At 41.6% G+C, this 21,487-nt stretch overlaps 2 protein-coding genes across 11 annotated transcripts in view; one reads left to right on the top strand and one right to left on the bottom strand.

The window, feature by feature from the left end:
- The first annotated feature begins 1,143 nt into the window (after positions 1-1,143).
- Positions 1,144-5,804, top strand: LOC133471717 (transmembrane protein 138-like). Of its 2 annotated transcripts, XM_061761547.1 has the most exons (5): positions 1,144-1,655; positions 2,380-2,855; positions 2,980-3,151; positions 3,782-3,857; positions 5,246-5,804. In XM_061761547.1, the coding sequence occupies exons 2-5, from the start codon at positions 2,674-2,676 to the stop codon at positions 5,356-5,358; spliced, it is 543 nt and encodes a 180-aa protein (XP_061617531.1). In that variant the 5' UTR covers positions 1,144-1,655; positions 2,380-2,673; the 3' UTR covers positions 5,359-5,804. The 2 variants fall into 2 exon arrangements, with proteins under 2 accessions (XP_061617531.1, XP_061617541.1); XM_061761557.1 differs by lacking the exon at positions 1,144-1,655 and having other exon boundaries at positions 2,688-2,886.
- cfap70 (cilia and flagella associated protein 70) overlaps positions 5,479-21,487 on the bottom strand; it is a 44,241-nt gene continuing 28,232 nt past the window's right edge. For 5 of the 9 annotated variants that reach the window (XM_061761501.1, XM_061761520.1, XM_061761487.1 and 2 more), the window contains 7 exons: positions 17,521-17,627; positions 15,296-15,433; positions 14,989-15,150; positions 13,804-13,893; positions 13,656-13,721; positions 11,060-11,161; positions 7,120-10,219 (listed from right to left, as the gene is read on the bottom strand). In XM_061761501.1, the coding sequence (XP_061617485.1) occupies positions 9,911-10,219; positions 11,060-11,161; positions 13,656-13,721; positions 13,804-13,893; positions 14,989-15,150; positions 15,296-15,433; positions 17,521-17,627 (974 nt within the window). In that variant the 3' untranslated portion in view covers positions 7,120-9,910. Of the gene's footprint in view, positions 6,607-6,717; positions 6,766-7,119; positions 10,220-11,059; positions 11,162-13,655; positions 13,722-13,803; positions 13,894-14,988; positions 15,151-15,295; positions 15,434-17,520; positions 17,628-21,487 lie in introns of those variants that run through there. The other 4 variants (XM_061761514.1, XR_009786307.1, XM_061761524.1 and 1 more) reach the window with 4 other exon arrangements.

Here is a 21,487-nt window from a genome sequence, read left to right as displayed (position 1 = left end):
TCCAGTAGTAGTTCGACACTATCCAACGTTATTATTATGAGCAGTCATGAAACTGTCGTTTTATGCACTTTGAATGAAATACATAACAATTACCTGAACATGATGCATCACAGTGAACCTGAGGAGAAAAAAAATCACAATAAAATAAATGCATTTAATAATAACTTCAGCCATGTATTAATTAATTGCTGAGCTATGTCTGCATTTAACTTAGCAACCTACAAAACTGTGTGCAGTGCATCTTAACCGAGTGCAAAAGGGATTTTTTAATGAATGAATGTATTCCATGGGCTTAAAATGTTCATCATCACTAGTATGGAAGGTTATACAATGTTTTTCTGTCACTTTGGGAAAATGGCAGAGGATTTTGAAAGTGCTTATTTAGAAATAACAGTTTGTCATCATTTTTGTGTTAAGATTTTTAAATTGGGGTACTGTAATTGTGTTTTCGCTTGAATTTAGAGCATAGGTGTGGAAAATAGAAGATATAGTTTCAATGACGGGCGGCAAGATGTCAGGGAGTTTTAAGAGAAGTGGTAAAGTACCATGTTATCAGCTCAACCACAGCTACATATTCCATCACAGAGTAACAAATCTTACAATAGGTCTAATCATGAAAACACACAGACACACAAACGGGTATCAATCACAATCACGGCTACAAATTTCATCACAGAGACCACAGATCTTTACCTCGTAATCACAAGAATACATACACACGTGTAAATGATAATAAAATTGAGAATAATTTGAATAACATTATGAATTTGCCTCTATTCACATTTAAAACGGAGCATTTCTAACACACCAGGGCCATTCCTCTTTGTGTAGTAGCACTTTTCATCAAATTGTTTTCAGATAAAAGGACTGCTAACCTCTGCTAATCTCCATGCCACAAAGCAACAACAATGGCGACCGTGGAACAGTGTCTGCTAGAACAAATTGACCTAGATGCCCAGATGATACATTTAATTATGCTGCAAAATCGATCGAGAAGGCGGTGGCGTAGATGGTATGTGGAACCAAGGGACACGCTGAGTACGTCATCACAGCATGTGACTAAAACGGACCAATCACGAGAGATGATCTCCGCGGCGTTCGACGCACAGCAACAATTTTTGCAGTGTGCGCGTCAAGCTACGCAGAGGGGCCGCGTGGGCCAATTCGTCGGTCACGTGATGCAATGCGGCCGTCATCGGCTGCGCGACCGCGGGAGTATATGCCTTTAGTCACTAGTTGGTCTCGAGGGTGTTGCTCTGTCTTGAAGAGGAGGCCTAATCTCCTGCACACCTGTTATGTCCGTGCCAAGCTATTAATACATCTCCTGGACTGGCCTTGTTGGTCGAAGAGGATCCACTGGATGTCACTTAGAAGACTATCATGCATTCATCCTGGCTCATTGGATGCCGAGCGGTGCGCAAAAAGTATTTACCATATCTCACCTAATGATCCCAGAGGCAGCAACCAGAGTGAAGTGAAGTAGACCTGTTCCCCCCCCCCCCCCCCCCCCCCCCCAGATGGCAGATGGTGAAGAATTTGAGTTTGTTATCATTGAATGGATCGGAAGTAACTTGAAATGATATTCAATACTTTATCCTTTCTTTCTGGAATATTTCAAATCATCGCGCGAGGAAGCCCTCCACACATGCATACAGGTAAACATTGATTTATTAATGCACACGTTCTCCAGCCTCATGGGGCTTGTTGTGGACCATAAGTACTATGTACAGTAGTTAAGGTGTTTTATTTAAGCAAGTCTATATTATTTATAAAATTCAGGTTGCAAACAAAAGGAAAATGCAGTAGCAGCATGGGAAATTTAAAACTCAACAATTTAACATTATTGTTTGTAAACTGCTTTGCATGTGTTATGGTCAAGATGTAAGATCGTGCACTAAATTGTTTACTCGTGATGCTGTCTGAGAACACAGCAGAACTCTTAAAAAAAAAAAAATAATAATAATAAATTGAGTCCTTAACTCACACATGACAGAATTGAATTCTTTAATTTAGGGCACTAGTTTTATCGCTGTCAAACGCATCCAACTTAGCTGTTAATGTATTTGGATTGTATTGACAGGTGACAAATGTCATGAGACTAACCACACAGATGCATTTATTTATATTATTACATGATATGATGTAGCTAGAAACACTCATCTTTCCCACTTTCACATGTGCCAGTATGGAAGGACATAGACCCAATCTGTGTGTATGTTCATGTGTGCATTTATTTTCCAATAAAATTCAGAACACTGCATGAATAAATGTATGCAAATCTGTAAGAGAATGAGATTTGCACTATGCAGTAAATATGATTTGCAGCATGATGCTCTCAACTAGAATACTAATGTGTCTCCCCTGTGTCATTCTCTATAGTATCTGGATTTGGGTGCAGATGTCTCTCCAGTTTCAAAATGAAGAATCAATAATAATAATTAAAAAAATAAATAAAGTAGAAGTTTGCCATTGCTAAAGCCTTGACCACCTTCCCTGCCTGAACTGAAGCAATACAACTCAAGTCAGTCTTGACATGATGATAGCAGTGTATTCCAGAAAGTGTATCCTACAAACTGACCCCATTACCAACCAACGGAAGGTCTCGATGCGTCCTTTAATCCACCAGGAGTCCCGATTGCAGGTTGATGTTGGTATATAGAGATCAGTGCAGCCATGGATCCATTGTGGAACCAGAATCCGCCTGGGCGCCCCGCCTATGGGACGGAGAAGCTCCAACCCAGAAATTACTCACTGGTTTTACTTTTTCAACTCAGCCTGCTCTCCTTCGACCTGTTTGTCAACTCATTCAGTGAGCTGCTGAGAGATGAACAAGCAGTCCAGCTGGTACTTTTCGTGTAAGTCCAACAAAGCAGTGAAATACTTAAGGTGAAGAGTCAAGAAAGAAAATTGTTCTACCCTCTGGTAGTGACTAAGCATTTGCATGTTTGTAATATAGATTCCCTTCTTTGTTTGTTACAGAATTCAGGACATTGCCATCTTGTTCAACCTCATCATCATTCTTTTGATGATGTTTAACACCTACGTGTTCCAGATCGGTCTGGTAGCCATATTGCTGGAGAGATTTAGAGCTTTGCTAATGCTCTCTACACTCTATTTGACCTTCAGTGTAACACTACATTCCTGGTTCATGGTGAGTGGGAGCGGCTATATTTGGCAAAAATATGGTACTGCATACAAACTTCCAAGCAAGTAGGCCTACCAAATAAAATTTAAAAAAAATGGATTCATGCTCTGTTCTAAAAGTGCAGACAGGGAAACATTGCCTTACTCTTCTCTGCAGGACACTCACTAAAAAGAGTGTAACGGAAGGCAAATTATTGGATTTTTGTGACTAATTCAGTTGGCGCTACATGGGTTTTATGTTAAAATAAATTCACCCTTTTGGTGTATTACATCAGTTACCATTGGAGACCAAACATTCGGGAGCTGTCTGGGTGAACAGTCTTGAGACTCATTCACCCATTATTGTTGTCTGCAAAACTAAAAACAAAAATATTTAAGTAGTTTGATGCCAGTAGAAATCTCCCATTCATATGTAGCAAGGTCCAATCCTTGCATAGGCATTCAATTGGATCAGCATCTGATTAATACATGTTAGTTCCTGCCACTTTTATCATTCATATTCATTCAGCATTATTTGAATGCAAAACATTAGCATTCACTATGTTTCATTGATTCAGAGTATCTTTTCATTCCACATCTGTTCTTTGTACTGTGTGATTAAACGCAGTCAAGAGTGATGTGTTCTCTACACTTGCAGAATCTGCGATGGCTAAATACCAACCAATTTATTTGGACAGATGGCCTTCAGGTGTTGTTTGTGCTCCAAAGAGCTGGTAAGACATCCAACGTTCCCTATATTTCAACCCAAATGACACACCTAATCACTTAACAAAACATTTCAAAGCTCTTTATTCAATATATATAGCTGATTTTAAGTGTTAAAATGAAATGGGTACATCTGTTATTTCAAGGTTACTGAACCACTTGTTTATATACATTTGACTCATCAACTCAGGTGTTAGGTGTTTCTCTGCATTATTATTATAGTTTTCATTGTCATTGAAGCCCAGAAATAGAAAACTTGGACCTCACGTTGTGTACAGCATGTTTTTTTTCTTTCTATGAACACCACCATGCAGTGACTTCCTAATGTCATGTAGTTTGGATTTACAGGCACGTAATCAAACAAGTTGATCACCAAATGAATTTATATCATTCTCTGCAATAGATCCGAGCCTCATGAAAACATATTGTGCCCTTGTCTCTCAGTTTTGCCTGTGCTTTGTGAGCTGAGTGGAGGTTACACTATATAATCCGAGGTTATTCACTGCTAACATAAATGAGCAAAACCCAACAGTTTTTTTTTAATAATAAATCTTGCGTTTCCTTTTAAAACTAATACTAAACTGCAAAATGCCATGTGGGCCATGGATTACAAACAAAGATAGATATTAACGCGCTACAGTGACTCCATTATTTACTCAAGTAACATTTTCAATAAACTGTACTTGTCGGAGTACTTTAAATGCACTGTACTTTTTACTTTTACTTGAGTATTTATGTGAAGGATGGATACTTGTATGCGGTTACAATGATCGACATGCCGTTCACTACTTTTATTTATCCATTCATCCTTGTGTGTCTATTTTTAGACTCCCATCTTCGACTTCCGCATAGGGCGGCCGTTGGGCCAATCAAACGGGATCACTGTCATTTGACTCATATTTATATATATATATAATGTATTTATATTTGATGTTCATGCTCTGATTTAAATAAATAAATAAATCAGAAGTTACTCACAAAATACTCTTTACTTGAGTAGTTTTTTCATTGAGTACTTTCTTACTTACTCAAGTAAATATTTGGATGACTACTTTTTACTTTTACTTGTCATATTCGAAAGTAACAGTACTTACTTGAGTACAATATTTGGCTACTCTACCCACCTCTGATTTTAAATGAGAGTTGTCTATGTACTCGCACAAAACATTGTTTTCCTAATAAATTAATGTTGCAACATTGCAAAACTAGTAATTTTGCATTAATGTTGTAAAAATCATTGAAACAGAATGGTGGCATTTGATGTTGCAAAGTATTGAAAACTGAAAATAACATAATAGGAAATAGTATTACCGTTTCTCCCTGAGATACTTTACACATTTTTGTATTTCTGTGTTTAAGCATTTTCTTGTATTTATATATATTTTTGTGTTAACAGCTTCTGTGTTGTACTACTACTTCTACAAGAGGACCTCAGAGTATTTGGGTGACCCCCGCCTCTATGAGGATTCACCATGGCTGCGAGAGGTCTTTGCACAAGACCGGCAGTGAGACACCCCCAAGAATGTTTAGCTAAAGACCAGTGATGCTGTAAAATCCACAACACCAGGAGCGTGTGGTTAATGGGACCAAAAAAAAAAACATGCAAGAAAAACAACAATGAGAATGATCTGCTTTCAGTTGCATTTCACGTGTGCTTTTTGCACAGTCTCAAAAGCTGCTTGTTTTTATTTTTACAAGAATAATACATTGACGTAATTTATGTCACCATACTTATCCGTAGACTGAAATTGCCACATCACACAGGAATCACGGTAGTGAAAAATGTAATTCCCATGTGCCAAAATGTGTATATCTTAAGTTGTTTTAAAGGTTGAGTGTCATGTTGAGACTTATGAACAGAGATTTATTTAAAGTTTATTAGTCACATTTTTTTTATGCTGCATCTTTTAACGACCATGTATTTCCACTGATCTATATACACTTCAGACTATGAATGTTGCTGTGTGTTTGTGTTAAACAATTCAACTGTGACCACTTATTGAACACTCAACTGCGTTGAAACGGTTTTCTCACAATGTTTAGCTTCAAACCAGATTGTCACAGTCCCTTTTTAACCTCTATGCTCATGTGTGAATTCACACAGTGATCCACTCCAAAATAATTGTAAGTCCTGACTCAACACTCCATAAACATACAGTAGCAGCATATGTACACATGCAGAACTAAATTTGCTATAATTTGCCATTCGGCTTATTTCTGGATAATTGACAATGTTTTTGTAAGCTCTCAACTGATTATGCTTTATTTTATCTTACTAAATTATCCTGACAGCATACTATATTTGTGTTGTTTGCGACAGTTACAGTATTTGTCAGAGGTCTTGACTTCTATCCCCCAATTGTCTATTCTCATGGATAACAGTTCAAGCATCACTGTTGAGTTCCATGAGAAGAGTGTAGCCAGTAAATGGAACCAGCTCATACTATTTAGATCCAGCCCAATTAAATGTACTAATTCATTTTAAATTTCTCGAAACACAACAGTCAATTACTTTAATACAGTGAAATAAGACCTAAAACTACTGCAGATTATTCTATTCAGATAAACTACACATTTTAAGAAAAACATTTCACTGCAGTAGAAAACATTTTAAATGCCTTATTATAGACATTTGCTCCCAAGATTGAAACCACTGTTTCAAGAGTGTGGTTCAAAGCATGATGTCAGAGGACGGGTTTGGGCCTGATCCTGCAGCTCTTTCACCTCCTTGTGAAGCGATGTGTTCTCCAGGTTGAACTGTAAACCGAGAAAATATAATGCTCACCAAGTAAATAGTCAGATGTGAGCTGTAAAAAATAAATGCACAAACACATCTTTTATGAAGAGAGAAAGACAAGTCCAACTCACCCTGATAGCGTACTTGTAAAACAGCTTTGCTTCCTCTTGCCTGTCAAACTGAAATTACAACATCGTAAGAGTATTGTGGCTGTGAATAGGAAATTAATGGAAATACAGGAGGGATTTCTGATCTGAGGGTAAGCCTGAGGTCTTTTGACTTGAATCGGCCTGTCACAATAATTACTATTTTCCGGACTTCACAATAATTACTATTTTCCGGACTCGATAAATTGTCAGTGTTGTGGTGAGCCGGCGGATGGATCACACAGTGAGCTGACAGAGGTGGATGGCTGTGTCATACAACTCTGAACGCCGGCGAACCGGTACACTCTTGCCGGTGTTGGCTCTATTCAATACTCCACAGCCTTCCTCCATGTGCAGAATGTAGATTCACACAACAGACACTTAAGGGAAAGTTAACCGTTTATTATTTTCGCTAGTCCACGAGCTAATGAGCTAGCCTGTGAGCTAACGAGCTAGCCTGCCAGCTAACAAGTTAAGGAGCTAAACAGCTCCTTCCAACCCAGAAACATCATTTCGCTCCGAGAGTCCCCATTTAACACACACACGGGAAAGTTTACTGTTTCTAATACTCGCTAGCCTGTGACTGTCTGTTGTACTAGAGCGGCTCCAACTACCGGAGACAAATTCCTTGTGTGTTTTGGACATACTTGGCAAATAAAGATGATTCTGAGCTAACAAGCTAATGAGCGAAGTACCTAAACAGCTCGCTCCACTGTGGCGAAGTCGTTTAAAACGTCAGTGCCTCTCTCCGAGTTATGTGTGTGTTAGTCCCCTATTAATACAAACACAGAAGAGTTAAGCGTTTATTGAGAATAACCTCAGTGGCACACATTTTAGCCAGTAGTTGACTACATCGAACGTCAACCTACATTTGATTGACGGGTGACGGGCTCGTCTTCAGTGGAGCAGCCACACAGTATTGCAGCTCGAGTGCGGGCCTTATTTTTCCAGATTTCAGAGGCATAAAAAAACAACGATATTATCGTTTATCGTAGGGCTGCACAAGTCATCAAATTTTAATCGTGATCGCGATATTGGCCGCCATGATTAAATGAGCCTGATCGTCAGTAATTTATTTTTATTTAAAATGTGGGCACTGCTGCATACGAAAAGTGCTTCATATGTAGCAGTGCCCGCAACCTAGTCAGCCAGCCACCAGGGCGCGAACGTCTGGTTAAGGCCTCATACGCGCCGGCACCCCGCTCTGGGCCAACTTCAAAATAAAAGCGTATATCTTATTACATTGGATATCGATGCCATTTTAGGCCAGAGCTACATATCTTACTACATTGGACATCAATGCTTGGGTATTGTTTGAATTTGACCGATTCTGGTCCCGATTCGGGTTCCTCATTTCGATTCCGGTTCCAAACGATTCTCATTGTTTTAGGGGGCTGGGTCAAACGTTTGCATGGTTTAAATATGGGCTGTCCAAATTATGAACATCCATTTTCTTAGCAGCCCGCACCGTAGACTAAAATGAACATTTAACTCAGGGTTCTTTATAACCAGTATCAATATCAAACCTGTGCGCTAACTAAAGGTTAAATATAGCATTGTTAAAAGAGTTATTTGCGACTGTTTTATCACATCAAATGGTTTATATGTGCAAGTTTTAACTTGACTTTCGTTTTAAGCATGTAGCCTTTTAATTTAAAGGGTATGCACCAGAACTCAGCATTGTGGCACGAAAGGTAACTTCACATGACACCGGTGAAAACGAAAGTAAAATAAGACGGCATGAAAAAGAGTAATGAATGGAACCAAATGCTCTGTAAAACGTTGATTCCTTTACCTACCCACCGATGAGGCACAGGGTTAGTGTTTGTGATACTGTGAGACAACGCTTATGTGAATTTTGTCCCAATTCATTGTAATGTAAAGTTGCTATTTAGACCTTTGGTGAAGTTTTAGCTCAATGTTAAGCTTTTAATGTGACTGTTTCTACTTTCTTTCCAGTATGGTAAAATAATTTATATTTTATTTTTGTGTCTGTCATAAGCTCTTATGTTGGTTTGAAGGCTAAAGTACACGCTAACAACCATCAGTGCAAGAGTGCAACGCACCATTTAACTTGATAGCTGCCTCAGTGTTGGCATAGATGTATTTTATAGTTTCACACTCACCCAACTGACTTCACTGAAGCTTCACGCGGTGTAGGGTGAGGCTTGGAGCAAAAGGGAGCACGTCAGACTTCTACACATCATGAAAGTCTCCTTTCCACAATATAATCTTATTGCAAGTGTTGCACTGAGGCGACTGATCACTTATTTTAACAAAGTTAAGAAACACTTTTGTTTGCCGCTGCCGTTGGGCACAAGCACATATTCGTGTGCGTTCGTTGGTTTTCGCCACTTTCTTCTTCGGGGGTGGCAGACTGCAGCCATCGAAACAGGGAACATTTGAACGATTCCGGGAAAACCGGTAAGCTAGTCCCAGTTCCAATCAGTTCTAGATTCTCGATGCCCAACCCTAATCAATGCCATTTTAGGCTTTTATTTTGAAATTGGCCCTCTCAACACGTCGGCGGAGAGGCGGTGTGTCACAGTAAGATGCTATTAACAATCATTGTAGCGGCCGCCTTGACTTCAACTTCTCGGCTGGCCTGACCGCAATGAAAAAACGCTGGGAGTAAATCGAGGGAAACCACAATTGGCAAGTTCTTTGCAGTTTGGGGCAGTGCACGACTGACCAATGGTCAAGCAGAACAGAGATGTACCCGTCCTTGACAAGTCACTATATTGGCGGGGATTTCCGAATGAAAAGTCACTGCTTACAGCCTAAAGTTATTGCATTTTATACTCTAACTGTGTTTGCTTCCATTAAGTTGCAATTCGTGATTGCACTTTGCAATAGTATATTTATTCAGTTAGCCCTTGGTAAAGTATAATTTTTTGGGGTACATTTATTTTTTATCTATCATTTATTTGTATTTAAAGATTCATTTTGCACTGAAAACACAAAAAGTTGATAAAAATAAAAAAAGTCCCTAACATGAGCAACAATCGTCGGCACGGTGATCGACTGGTGAGCACATCTGCCTCACAGTTCTGAGGACCTGGGTTCAAATCCGGCTTTGCCTGTGTGGAGTTTGCATGTTTTCCCCCTGCCTGCCTGGGTTTTCTGCGGGTACTCCAGTTTCCTCCCACATCCCCCCCAAAAAAACATGCATGGCAGGTTAACTGAAGATTTTAAATTGAATGTGAATCTGGGTGCGAACAGTTATTTGTTTATGTGCCCTGCGATTGGCTGGCGACCAGTTCAGGGTGTACCCCGCCTCTCGCCCAGAGTTAGCGTGCGGGGACAGTGGGGAGAGTTGGCTGGGGAGCTGGCATTGGGTCCCTGCGGCCCCCGCCGGGTGGCCAGTTGTCGGGGCGCCTCGGTGGGGGCGGCGGAACGCCCTGGTCCCATCCACCGGGCTGGTCTCGGGTAGAGCCTTGGGCCCGATCCCGCCCCTCGATTGATTGGGTGGGGTCCTCAGCCTCCGCTGTGCGGGCACAGCAATTACAGGACACTTCTGTCAGTCTCTGTGCATGTAAAACGGTGTCAATTCACTTGCATGTGTCCGCAGGCACACACCCCTGGGACTCTTTCACTGGGTGTGGGGCCACTCACTTATTGCGACAAATAACTCATGAATATGCGAATTGCTTGTGTATCCCCTCACTCATACTCTTGTCCTATAGACTTTTATAATTTACATCCCACCACACTTCAGTTGTACAGCCGGGTTCACGACCCTTGTCCTGCATGCTTCTTTTCCTGTCCTTGTCCTGTTCTATCTTGTCCTCTCCTTCCCTTACAGGGTATAGCACATGCAACACTCATATTTAATATTTCATTGTTCTAGATAATGTAATGACTTACTTTTCTCATCCTGTTTACAATTATTGCTTTGTCTATTGTCTTCATTTCTCTCTCCCCTCTAGAAACCTTGTTCTGCTCGACACTGATTCTCAATAAACTTCAATTATAATACTAAGAAACCACAGCGGAAGCTTAAAAACTCCATTGTGACACAGTAAAACTGTTCCGGCATAAAAGGGATACAGATCTTCCATTCTGCTTGACCTAACAGCCAAACAGGACAAATAAAAATAAAAAATAAAAAAATTAAAATGAATGAGGAATAATCGTGATCAATAAGCGTGATTACAATATTGATGAAAATAATTATGATTATTATTTTGGCCATAATGGTACAGCCCTAGTTTATGGGGATAGTTTTTGGGAAAATACATCGTCTTGTTATCGTGACTGGCCGAGACTTGAACAAATCAAATCTCAGAGGAAAAACAATAGCAGTCGTAGAATCATTTTCACTCACCCTGAGGCAAATCAGCGCCAAGTAGGCCCACACCTCAGCGTTCTGGTTGTTCAAATGGTTGGCCTCCGTCAATGCTTCTTCAGCTATCCAAAGCTCCTCCAGCTATACACTCAGACACAAGACACATTCAACCGAGTCTCCTTTTCAAAGTGGAAGGTGGCGGGGATATGCTGTCACGTATACCCCAAAACAAATCTGAATACGTTATCGTTAAACATTTGTGAAGACTATTATTCACAAGAAAGCAGAAGATATATATATTTACAGTAGATTACATCCATCCATCCATTTTTTGAGCCGTTTCTCCTCATTAGGGTCGCGGGCGTGCTGGAGCCTATCCCAGCTGTCATCGGGCAGGAGGCAGGGTACACCCTGAACTGGTTGCCAGCCAATCGCAGGGCACATAGAAACAAACAACCATTCGCACTCACAGTCTTGCCTACGGGCAATTTAGAGTCTCCAATTAATGCATGTTTTTGGGATGTGGGAGGAAAACCGGAGTGCCACGGGAGAAAACCCACGCAGGCACGGGGACGGGGATTGATATTGATGTTGCAAAATATAATGCAACATGTATTGCACTCTTGTCTACATTGTGTGGTTTCGCTGGTGTTACCATGCACATTTAAGCTCATGTAAGCAGAGTGGCACAAGGGTTCACAAATTAATTTTAGTTCAGATATATATATTATATATATATATATATAATATTATATATTACTGTCAGGCTCACAGTTCTGAGGACCGGGGTTCAATCCCCGGGCCCCGCCTGTGTGGAGTTTGCATGTTCTCCCCGTGCCTCCGTGGGTTTTCCCCGGGCACTCCGGTTTCCTCTCACATCCCAAAAACATGCATTAATTGGAGACTCTAAATTGCCCGTAGGTGTGAATATGTGCGTGAATGGTTGTTTGTTTCCCTGCGATTTGCTGGCAACCAGTTCAGGGTGTACCCCGCCTCCTGCCCGATGATAGCTGGGATAGGCTCCAGCACACCCGCGACCCTAGTGAGGAGAAGCGGCTCAGAAAATGGATGTGTGTGTGTGTGTGTGTGTGTGTATATATATATATATATATATATATATATATATATATATAACCCCAATTCCAATGAAGTTGAGACATTGTGTTAAACGTAAATAAAAACAGAATACAATGATTTGCAAATCATGTTCAACCTATATTTAATCAAATACACTACAAAGACATTATATTTAATGTTCAAACTGATGAACTTTATTGTTTTTAGCAAATGATCATTAACTTAGAACTTTATGGCTGCAACACGTTCCAAAAAAGCTGGGACAGGTGGCAAAAAAGACTGAGAAAGTTGAGGAATGCTCATCAAACACCTGTTTGGAACATCCCACAAGTGAACAGGCTAATTGGGAACAGGTGGGTGCCACGATTGGATATAAAAGGAGCTTCCCTGAATTGCTCAGTCATTCACAAGCAAAGATGGGGCGATGGGTTTCTCACAAGTGCGTGAGAAACTTGTTCACAAAGAGGACTGTTGAACAGCTGAAGCTGTACATCAAGCAAGAGTGGGAAAGAATTCCACCTACAAAGCTTCAACAATTAGTGTCCTCAGTTCCCAAATGTTTATTGAATGTTTTTAAAAGAAAAGGTGATGTAACACAGTGGTAAACGTGACCCTGTCCCAGCTTTTTTGGAACGTGTTGCAACCATAAAATTCTAAGATAATGATTATTTGCTAAAAACAATAAAGTTTATCAGTTTGAACATTAAATCTTGTCTTTGTAGTGTATTCAACTAAATATAGGTTGGACATGATTTGGAAATCATTGTATCCATCCATCCATCCATTTTCAACACCGCTTATCCTGGTTAGGGTTGCGGGACGCTGGAGCCTATCCCAGCTGACTTCGGGCGAAAGGCGGACTACACCCTGAACTGGTCGCCAGTCAGTCGCAGGGCACATATAGACACGGACAACCATTCGCACTCACATTCACACTGTCACTGAGTGGGAACTGAACCCACGCTGCCTGCATCAAAGTCAGGCGAGTGTACCACTACACCATCAGTGACTCAAATCATTGTATTCTGTTTTTATTTATGTTTAACACAACGTCCCAACTTCATTGGAATTCGGGTTGCATATTATATACTGTAAACTCCACCCTTCTCCAAAGAACATATTGCTGAGGTTGAGAATGTAGATATTTTGCACTGTCCGTTAATAATAGTCATCCATCCATTTTCTGTACCGCTTTATCCTCACTAGGGTCGCGGGCGTGCTGGAGCCTATCCCAGCTAACTGCGGAAGAGAGGCTGGGTACACCCTGAACTGGTCGCCAGCCAATCGCAGGGCACATATCAACAAACAATCATTCACACTCACATTCCCACCTAAGGGCAAGTTAGAGTCTTCAATTAAACTACCATGCATGTTTTGGGGATGTGTGAGGAAACCGGAGTACCTGGAGAAAACCCACGCAGGCACAGGGAGAACATGCAAACTCCACACAGGCGAGGCCGGTTTTGAACCAGAGTCCTCAGAACTGTGAGGCGCATGTGCTAACCAGTCGTCCACTGTGCCGCCGTCAAAATATATTTTGTAATCATTTCCATCTCACCAGTTCAGGGTGCACCCCGCCTCCTGCCCGATGACAGCTGGGATAGGCTCCAGCACGCCCGTGACCCTAGTGAGGAGAAGCGGCTCAGAAAATGGATGGATGGCATTTCCATCTCCAAATATTACTTATACTGTAGATGGCTTTTTACCCGGTAACAGGAGATACCCAGGCCCAACCAGGTGAGGCAGGAGGGTGATTTTTCACATGCTTGCAGGTAAGTCACTTTAGCTTGCTCAAACTAAAGGGAAATAGCAGAAAATGACAATGACTGTTTGAATCCTTATGTTGCAAAGGCGCTCTCATATCAATCCAACTGCCACACTTACACTCATACAGCAATGAGTAATGTAATTCGTAGATTACACTGTATATGCAGAGGTGGGTAGAGTAGCCAAATATTGTACTCAAGTAAGAGTACCGTTACTAAATAATATGACTCAAGTAAAAGTAAAAAGTAGTCATCCAAATATTTACTTGAGTAAGAGTAAGAAGTACTCAATGAAAAAACTACTCAAGTAAAGAGTAACTTGTGAGTAACTTCTTATTATTTATTTTTTTTAAATCAGAGCATGAACATCAAATAAAATAAAAAAATAATAATAAATGGGAGTTGACACACCCCTGCCGCCATTTACATTTGTCACTGCCCAAAAACAAACAACATGCATTGGGCCCTACAGAAACATTATTTGCTTTATTCACTTAAATGACTTCATGAAGAAGCTGTTTGCTAAACAGACTTCGTGATTGTGTGTGCGACACCATAAGATAAGGGTATCCACTACGAAAACATCAATAGAAACATCTGACACTTATAGCAAGGTGTTTTCTCAAGTTAGAAGTGGGCTGAAATATCCAAGTTTAGGCAGTCAAGTTAAGAGCTGCATGATCAAGCTGTTGTTTTTTGGAGTCTGTCAAAGTAAATACAGTCGCGCGGCTGTCTCCCCCCCCCCCCCCCCCCCAAAATGAGTCATTTTGATTATCTCGCAAAGGCTATGTGTGCAAGGCTTGTGTCGTCTGATTGGTGAATTGGAATCAAATTACATTCGTGATCACATTTAATTGGCGCAACGGGGGCCCTATGCGGAAGTCAAAGATGGATTCTAAAAATAGACGCGCACACGGAAGAATGGATAATAAATAAAAGTAGCGAACGGCATGTTGATCGTTGTAATGGAGTAAAAGTATTGATCCTACTTCACATAAATACTCAAGTAAAAAGTACAGTGCATTTAAAGTACTCTGACAGTTTATCGAAAATGTTACTTGAATAAATGTAACGGAGTAAATGTAGCGCATTACTACCCACCTCTGTGTATATGTCATATCTAACCTTCTCCTCCTGTAGATAGATGGATCCCAGGCGGAGAAGCACAAGGTGAGTGTCTGATGGCTGCTCTGGGAAATCTAGGCTCCGTTCATAACTCCCCTGGGCCTCAGCGAATGAGCCGCACAAGTAGTGACAGTGACCATCCAGAGCCCACATGTCTGCAACCTGCTCACATTGTGAAAAATGGTTCGGTCAATATGGTTCCAAAAGCCTGTGGGAAAATGTGTTATAGTCTGATAAAACCAAGGGTGGTTATAATTCCAAAAGGTTTGTTTGAATGAATTTTCTGCTGTCAGAAGACAGTCCCTACCGGCTCTACCCGAAGTAGCGCCTCTCTGAGGGTGACAATAGCACTGCAATACTCAGCTCTGAGCAACTGCACACAAGCCAGATGAAAACTGTGATTGCCCTTTGAAGATAGTTCCTTGGAAAGAGCGTGCTCTGCCATCTGACAACAGACAAGAAATGCTAGAGTAATTACTAATGCATCTGTGGCTTTCCTTTTTCTGATATTATTCTTATATGATAAGCTAATTTGTTTTCCTCATTGATGTACACACAGCACCCCATATTGACAGAAAAACGGAATTGTTGAAATTTTAGCAGATTTATTAAAAAAGAAAAACTGAAATATCACACAGCCATAAGTATGCAGACCCTTTACTTTGACACTCAAATATTTAACTCAGGTGCTGTCCATTTCTTCTGATCATCCTTGAGCTGGTTCTAGATCTTCATTGGAGTCCAGCTGTGTTTGATTATATTGGTTGGACTTGATTAAGAAAGTCACACATCTGTCTACTTAAGACCTTACAGTTCACAGTGCATGTCAGAGCAAATGAGAATCATCAGAATCAGAATCATCTTTATTTTGTCAAGTATGTAAAAAAAACACAAGGCATTTGTCTCCAGTAATTGGAGTAGTCAGCACCTCCAAATCTGAGACCATGGTCCTCAGTCGGGAAAGGGTGGCATGCCATCTCCAGGTCGGGGATGAGATCCTGCCCCAAGTGGAGGAATTCAAGTATCTTGGGGTCTTGTTCACGAGTGAGGGAAGAATGGAACGGGAGATCGACAGGCGGATCGGTGCAGCGTCTGCAGTGATGCGGACTTTGTATCGGTCCGTTGTGGTAAAGAAAGAGCTAAGCCGAAAGGCGAAGCTCTCAATTTACCGGTCGATCTTCGTTCCTACCCTCACCTATGGTCATGAGCTGTGGGTCGTGACCGAAAGAACAAGATCCCGGATACAAGCGGCCGAAATGAGTTTCCTCCGCAGGGTGTCCGGGCTCTCCCTTAGAGATAGGGTGAGAAGCTCGGTCATCCGGGAGGATCTCAGAGTAGAGCCGCTGCTCCTCCGCATTGAGAGGAGCCAGATGAGGTGGCTGGGGCATCTGATTCAGATGCCTCCCGGACGCCTCCCTGGTGAGGTGTTCCGGGCATGTCCCACCGGGAGGAGACCCCGGGGACGACCCAGGACACGCTGGAGAGACTACATCCTTCGGCTGGCCTGGGAACGCCTCGGGATCCCCCCGGAAGAGCTGGATGAAGTGGCTGGGGAGAGGGAAGTCTGGGCGTCCCTGCTGAAGCTACTGCCCCCGCGACCCGACCCGGATAAGCGGTAGAGAATGGATGGATGGATGGATAGTTGGAGCCGCTCTAGTATGACAATAGACAGTCAATTGACAGAGAATACTGATGCCGAGTCCTATAGCAATTAGAGCAGTTTGAATGACTAATATAGCAATTGTCTGGTGCAATGACCATTGTGCAAAGGGCGCCGAAACTTCAGGGAATGTATGCAGTTTAAAGTGACTAGCAGTGCGATCATGAGGTCAAAGGAATTGCCTGAAGAGCTCAGAGACAGAATTGTGGCAATGCAGAGATCTGGCCAAGGTTACGAAAAAAATTCTGCTGCACCTAAGTTTCCTAAGAGCACAGTGGCCTCCATAATCTTTAAATGGAAGACCGTGACTGTTCTTAAATGGCCCAGCCAGAGCCCTGACCTAAACCCAATGGAGCATCTCTGGAGAGACCTGAAAATGGCTGTCCACCAACCTTCACCATCCAGCCTGACAGAACTGGAGAGGATCTGCAAGGACCCCAAATCCAGGTATGAAAAATTTGTTTCATCATTCCCAAAAAGACTCATGGCTGTATTAGCTCAAAAGGGTGCTTCTACTAAATACTGAGCAAAGGGTCTGAATACTTATGGCTGTGGGATATTTCAGTTTTTCTTTTTTAATAAATCTGCAAAAATTTCAACAATTCTGTTTTTTTCTGTCAATATGGGGTGCTGTGTGTACATTAATGAGGGGAAAAATTAACTTAAATTATTTTAGCAAATGGCTGCAATATAACAGGTAAAAGATTTAAGGGGGTCTGAATACTTTCCGTACCCACTGTATGTTTGAGATAAATTGCTTGCATATCCATTTTGCTCACAGGCCTTACAACGTTACCAACAGCAGTGGATTTGTTTTCATCAATATTTGAACAGTGTGAGTCTTGAAAATATGCTTCTGTGTGCCTCTTTACCTCCAGGGCATAGTTGTGCAACAGAAACTCAAGGGTCTCGGTGTAAATGGATTTGGAGATGACTTTTTCTTTTGGGTCGCTATGCACAGTATCACCAGTCTCAGTGTCTGGGAGAAAGATTAAAACAGTTACAATTGTGGCTTGCAACCACTCTCAAATAATTTCAAGTTAACAGAATGGATAAAAGACAAGACGAACAATAAGCAGCCCGATCTTCTTTTCCTTTCGGCTTGTCCCTTGAGGGGTCACCACAGCGCGTCATCCTTTTCCATTTAAGCCTATCTCCTGCATCCTCCTCTCGAACACCAACTGTCCTCATGTCTTCCCTCACGACATCCATCAGCCTTCTCTTTGGTCTTCCTCTACCTCTCTTGCCTGGCAGCTCCATCCTCATCATCCTTCTACCAATATACTCACTATTTCATCTCTGAACGTGTCCAAAACATCGAAGTCTGCTTTCTCGAACTTTGTCTCCAAAATATCAACCTTGGCTGTCCGTCTGATGAGCTAATTTCTAATTTTATCCAGCCTGGGCATTCCGAAAGCGAACCTCAACATTTTCATTTCTGCCACCTCCAGCTCTGCTTCCTGTTGTCTCTTCAGTGTCACTGTCTCTAATCCGTACATCATGGCTGGCCTCACCACTGTTTTATGAACTTTGCCCTTCATCCTTGCAGACACTCTTCTGTCACATAGCACACCTGACACCTTCCTCCACCCGTTCCAACCTGCTTCGACTCGTTTCTTCACTTCCTGACCACACTCACCATTGCTCTGGACGGTTGACCCCAAGTATTTGAAGTCCTCCACCCTTCTCTATCTCTTCTCCCTGTAGCCTCACTCTTCCCCCACCACCGTTTTCATTCATGCACATATATTATCTTACTTTGGCTAATCTTCATTCCTCTGCTTTCCAGTGCATGCCTCCATCTTTCTAACTGTTGCTCCACCTGCTCCCTGCTTTCACTGCAGATCCCAATGTCATCTGCAAACATTATGGTCCACGGGGATTCCAGTCTAACCTCACTTATCAGCCGATCCATCACCACTGCAAACAGGAAGGGGCTCAGGGCTGATCCCTGATGTAGTCCCACCTCCACCTTAAATTCGTCTGTCACACCTACAGCACACCTCACCTTCTGCTGCCCTCGTACATGTCCTGTATTATTCTAACATACTTCTCTCCCACTCCAGACTTCCGCATCCAGTACAAGAGTTCCTCTCTGGGTACTCTGTCATAGGCGTTCTCTAGATCTACAAAGACACAATGTAGCTCCTTCTGACCTTCTCTGTACTTTTCCATCAACACCCTCAAGGAAAATAATGCATCTGTGGTACTCTTTCGAGGCATTAAATCATACTGTTGCTCGCAAATACTCACTTCTGTCCTGAGTCTAGCCTCCACTACTCTTTCCCATAACTTCATTGTGTGGCTCATCAACTTGATTCGTCTATAGTTCCCACAGCTCTGCACATCACCCTTGTTCTTAAAAATGGGCACCAGCACACTTTTCCTCCATTCCTCAGGCATCTTCTCACGCACTAGAATTCTATTGAACAAGCTGGTCAAAAACTCCACAGCCACCTCTCCTAGATGCTTCCATACCTCCACAAGAATGTCATCGGGACCAACTGCCTTTCCATTTTTCATCCTCTGTAATGCCTTTCTAACTTCCCCCTTACTAATCATTGCCACTTTCTGGTCCACCACACTTGCCTCTTCTACTCTCCCTTCTCTCTAATTTTCCTCATTCATCAACTCCTCAAAGTATTCTTTCCATCTATCTAGTACAGCACTGGCACCAGTCAACATATTTCCATCTCTATCCTTAATCACCCTAACCTGCTGCACATCCTTCCCATCTCTATCCCTCTGTCTGGCCAACCTGTATAGATTCTTTTCTCCTTCTTTACTGTCCAACCTGGCATACATGGCCTTTGCCACCTCTACCTATGCCCTATGTCGCATCTCAATGTATTCCTTTCGCCTCTCCTCTGTCCTCTCAGTGTCCCACTTCTTCTTTGCTAACCTTTTTCCTTGTATGATTTCCTGTACTGTGAGGTTCCACCACCAAGTCTCCTTCTCTCCTTTCCTGCCAGAAGATACACCAAGTACTCTACTGCCTGCCGCTCTGATCACCTTGGCTGGAGTGGTCCAGTCTTCGGGAAGCTCCTCCTGTACACCAAGAGCCTTTCTCACCTCTTCCCGAAAAGCTGCACAACACTCGTCCTGTCTCAGCTTCCACCACATGGTTCTCTGCTCTGACTTTGTCTTCCTAATCTTCCTCCCCACCACCAGTCATCTGACACACCACCATCCTATGCTGTCTAGCCACACTCTTCCCTAGCACAACCTTACAATCGGTAACCACCTTCAGATTACATCGTCTGCACAAGATGTAATCCCCCTGCGTGCTTCTACCTCCGCTCTTGTAGGTCACCCTATGTTCCTGCCTCTTCTGGAAAAAAAGTGTTCACTACAGGCATTTGCATCCTTTTTGCAAAGTCTACCACCATCTGTCCCTCCAAGTTCCTTTCCTGGATGCCGTAGTTACCCATCACTTCTTCATTACCCCTATTTCCTTCACCAACATGTCAATTTCAATCTGCACCAATCACGACTCTCTCTCTGTCTGGGATGCTCAGAACTACTTCGTCTAGCTCCTTCCAGAATTTCTCTTTCACCTCTAGGTCACATCCTACCTGTGGGGCATAGGCATTAATCACATTATACATAACACCCTCAATTTCAAGTTTCAGCCTCATCACTCGATCTGATACTCTTTTCACCTCCAAGACATTCTTAGCCAACTCTTCTTTTAAAATAACCCCGACTCCATTTCTCTTCCCATCTACACCATGGTAAAATAATTTAAACCCTGCCCCTAAACGTCTAGCCTTACTGCCTTTCCATCTGGTCTCCTGGACACACAATATATCAACCCTTCTCCTAATCATCATGTCAACCAACCCGAGATTTTCCTGTCATAGTCCCAACATTCCAAATCCCCACATTCAGTTCTCGGCTCTGTGCTTTCCTCTTCTCTTTCTGCCAAAGAACCCGCTTTCCACCTCTTCTTCTTCTTCGACTTCGACCCACAGTAGCTGAATTTCCACCAGCGCCCTGCAGGTTGACGGCGCCGGTGGCGGATGTTGTTAACCTGGGCCACGACCGATCCGGTATGGAATTCTTTGGATGAACGCTCATATTTGTTTGGCAACGTTTTAATCCGGATGCCCTTCCTGACGCAACCCTCTGCATTTATCCGGGCGTGGGACCGGCCTACAGTTTGCACTAATAAGCAGCCCTATATTATTGTCTATTGTTGTCAATATGAAAATGAAAGAAATGAATTAAAGAAAATGGTAGGTTCATGTATCTTAAAACTTATTTAGTCAATTAAGTGTAAACTATAACTATATATATATATATATATATATATACATATACATATATATACATATACATATATATATATATATATATATATACATATACACACATATATATATATATATATATATATATATATACATATATATATACACATACATACATATATATATACACATACATATATATACACATACATATGTGTATATATATATATATATATATATATATATATATATATATATATATATATATATATATATATATATATATATATATATATATTTATATATATATACACATACATATATATATATAGATACACACACACAGTGGGTACGGAAAGTATTCAGACCCCCTTAAATTTTTCACTGTTATATTGCAGCCATTTGCTAAAATCATTTAAGCTATTTTTTCCTCATTAATGTACACACAGCACCCCATAGAATTGTCGAAATTTTTTGCATATTTATTAAAAAAGAAAAACTGAAATATCACACAGCCATAAGTATTCAGACCCTGTGCTGTGACACTCATATTTAACTAGGGTGCTGTCCATGTCTTCTGATCATC

Source organism: Phyllopteryx taeniolatus, chromosome 2, assembly GCF_024500385.1.
Source record: "Phyllopteryx taeniolatus isolate TA_2022b chromosome 2, UOR_Ptae_1.2, whole genome shotgun sequence".
NCBI lineage: Eukaryota > Metazoa > Chordata > Actinopteri > Syngnathiformes > Syngnathidae > Phyllopteryx > Phyllopteryx taeniolatus.
Note: the sequence above shows the minus strand (reverse complement) of the source record. Positions and strands in the feature narration are given on the sequence as shown.